The sequence below is a fragment of the Bubalus bubalis genome, chromosome 12 (assembly GCF_019923935.1).
Source record: "Bubalus bubalis isolate 160015118507 breed Murrah chromosome 12, NDDB_SH_1, whole genome shotgun sequence".
Taxonomy (NCBI): domain Eukaryota; kingdom Metazoa; phylum Chordata; class Mammalia; order Artiodactyla; family Bovidae; genus Bubalus; species Bubalus bubalis.
This window is the reverse complement of record NC_059168.1, coordinates 99,036,191-99,038,259: the sequence shown is the minus strand read 5'-3', so window position 1 is coordinate 99,038,259 and position 2,069 is coordinate 99,036,191. Positions and strand designations below refer to the sequence as shown.

The 2,069-nt window shown below is 70.5% G+C and overlaps 1 protein-coding gene across 1 annotated transcript; it reads left to right on the top strand.

The window, feature by feature from the left end:
* Positions 1 to 288: 288 nt before the first annotated feature.
* Positions 289 to 1,869, top strand: IER5L (immediate early response 5 like). The gene has a single exon (XM_025261827.3). The coding sequence runs from the start codon at positions 475 to 477 to the stop codon at positions 1,690 to 1,692; it is 1,218 nt and encodes a 405-aa protein (XP_025117612.1). The 5' UTR covers positions 289 to 474; the 3' UTR covers positions 1,693 to 1,869.
* The last annotated feature ends 200 nt before the right edge of the window (positions 1,870 to 2,069 follow it).

Below are 2,069 nucleotides of genomic sequence, written 5' to 3'. Positions count from 1 at the left end.
GACAGAGGCCCCCGTGACTCCAAGTCCCGCGCGGCGCGGCGGCCCCAGGAGAACATTCGAGGCAGCGGCAGCGTTGGAGGCCCCGGGTCCGTTCTGTATTTGAATAGCACAAAGGAACCGCCTTGGTCTGATTGGCCAGCTTAGTGGCCCCGGGGCGGGCAGCGTCCGTCACTCGGGAGGTTTGAGGCACTCTCATTGGCTCATCAGGTGTGGGGCGGGGCCCAGGCGCCCGGCTAAATAGCTGGGGCCCGGGCCGGCCGAGGCTCATTGCTTTGGCGCCGTCTGGGGAGCACGAGCCCGCGGGTCGCGCGCAGCGCGTGGTGGCGGCTCCTCTCGGAGCGCAGCCGACCCGCTGACCCGGGCTCCGTTTCCCCTGCCCAGCGCGTCCCGGAGGCCGGCTGGAAGCCGAAACAGCAGCAGCCTTAGCAGCAGCAACGGCCGCGGCTGCTTCGCCGCCGCCGTCTTCAAGGGAGCATGGAGTGCGCCCTGGACGCCCAGAGCCTGATCAGCATCTCCCTGCGCAAGATCCACAGCTCCCGGACCCAGCGCGGCGGCATCAAGCTGCACAAGAACCTCTTGGTGTCCTACGTGCTCCGCAACGCGCGCCAGCTCTACCTGAGCGAGCGCTACGCCGAGCTCTACCGGCGCCAACAGCAGCAGCAGCAACAGCAGCAGCAGCCGCCCCACCACCAGCACCAGCACCTCGCGTACGCGGCGCCGGGCATGCCGGCCAGCGCGGCCGACTTCGGCCCTCTCCAACTTGGCGGCGCTGGGGACGCGGAGGCGCGCGAACCGGTCGCCCGTCACCAGCTGCACCAGCTCCACCAGCTCCACCAGCTGCACCTCCAGCAGCAGCTGCACCAGCACCCGGCGCCCAGGGGCTGCGCGGCGGCAGCGGCGGCCGGGGCGCCCGCGGGCGGCGCGGGGGCGCTCTCGGAGCTGCCCGGGTGCGCCGCGCTCCAGCCGCCGCACGGCGCGCCCCACCGCGGGCAGCCCTTGGAGCCGCTGCAGCCGGGTCCTGCGCCGCTGCCGCCGCCGCCGCCTCCCGCCTCTCTCTGCCCGCGGGACCCTCGCGCCTCGGCCGCCTGCTCTGCGCCCTCCGCGCCCCCTGGGGCCGCCCCTCAGGCCGCGGCCGCCGCCTCCCCGCCCTCCTCCCCGGCCCCCGCCTCCTCCCCCGGCTTCTACCGGGGCGCGTACCCGGCCCCCTCGGACTTTGGCGTGCACTGCAGCAGCCAGACCACCGTGCTGGACCTGGACACTCACGTGGTGACCACGGTGGAGAACGGCTACTTGCACCAGGACTGCTGCGCCTCCGCCCACTGCCCCTGCTGTGGCCAGGGCGCCCCGGGACCCGGCCTGGCGTCCGCCACCGGCTGCAAGCGCAAGTATTACCCTGGCCAGGAGGAGGAGGACGACGACGACGACGATGCGGGCGACCTGGGGGCCGAGCCCCCCGGGGGCGTCCCGTTCGCCCCCTGCAAGCGCGCTCGCTTCGAGGACTTCTGCCCGGACTCGTCCCCGGACGCGTCCAACATCTCAAACTTGATCTCCATCTTTGGCTCGGGCTTCTCCGGGCTGGTGAGCCGACAGCCGGACTCCTCCGAGCAGCCGCCGCCGCTCAACGGGCAGCTGTGCGCCAAGCAGGCGCTCGCCAGCCTCGGCGCCTGGACTCGAGCCATTGTCGCCTTCTAGGGACCCCCGAGGGCACGGGGACCCGGGGCCCCGCGGGGCTGGGGCCAGACAAAGACTCGGCCAAGGGGCGAGAGGAGGGAACGAACGGGCGCCCGGCCACTCCGGGCTGAGCAGGGGGCGAGCAGAGGGAGACGGCTGATGTTTTATAAATTGTAAAATAAAAAAAAAGAAATCTAAGATCTTGGACTTTATTTTTGCAGAGAGAAAAAGCGCCTATTTAAGTATGCTTTGTGTTTCTCCTACTCTTTTTTTTTTTTTTGTACCGATTGCAGTGGTGTTTAGCGAGGAGCCAGCCACGTGAGGAAGGGCTGCTGCCCGGAGGAGGTGCCGGGCAGCCGGGGGGCGAGGCAGGGCGCCCGGACCGCCGGGGCGCGCCG

Coding starts and splice junctions, on each gene's coding strand:
- IER5L (XM_025261827.3), top strand. CDS start 475: ATGGAGTGCGCCCTGGACGCCCAGAGCCTGATCAGCATCTCCCTGCGC.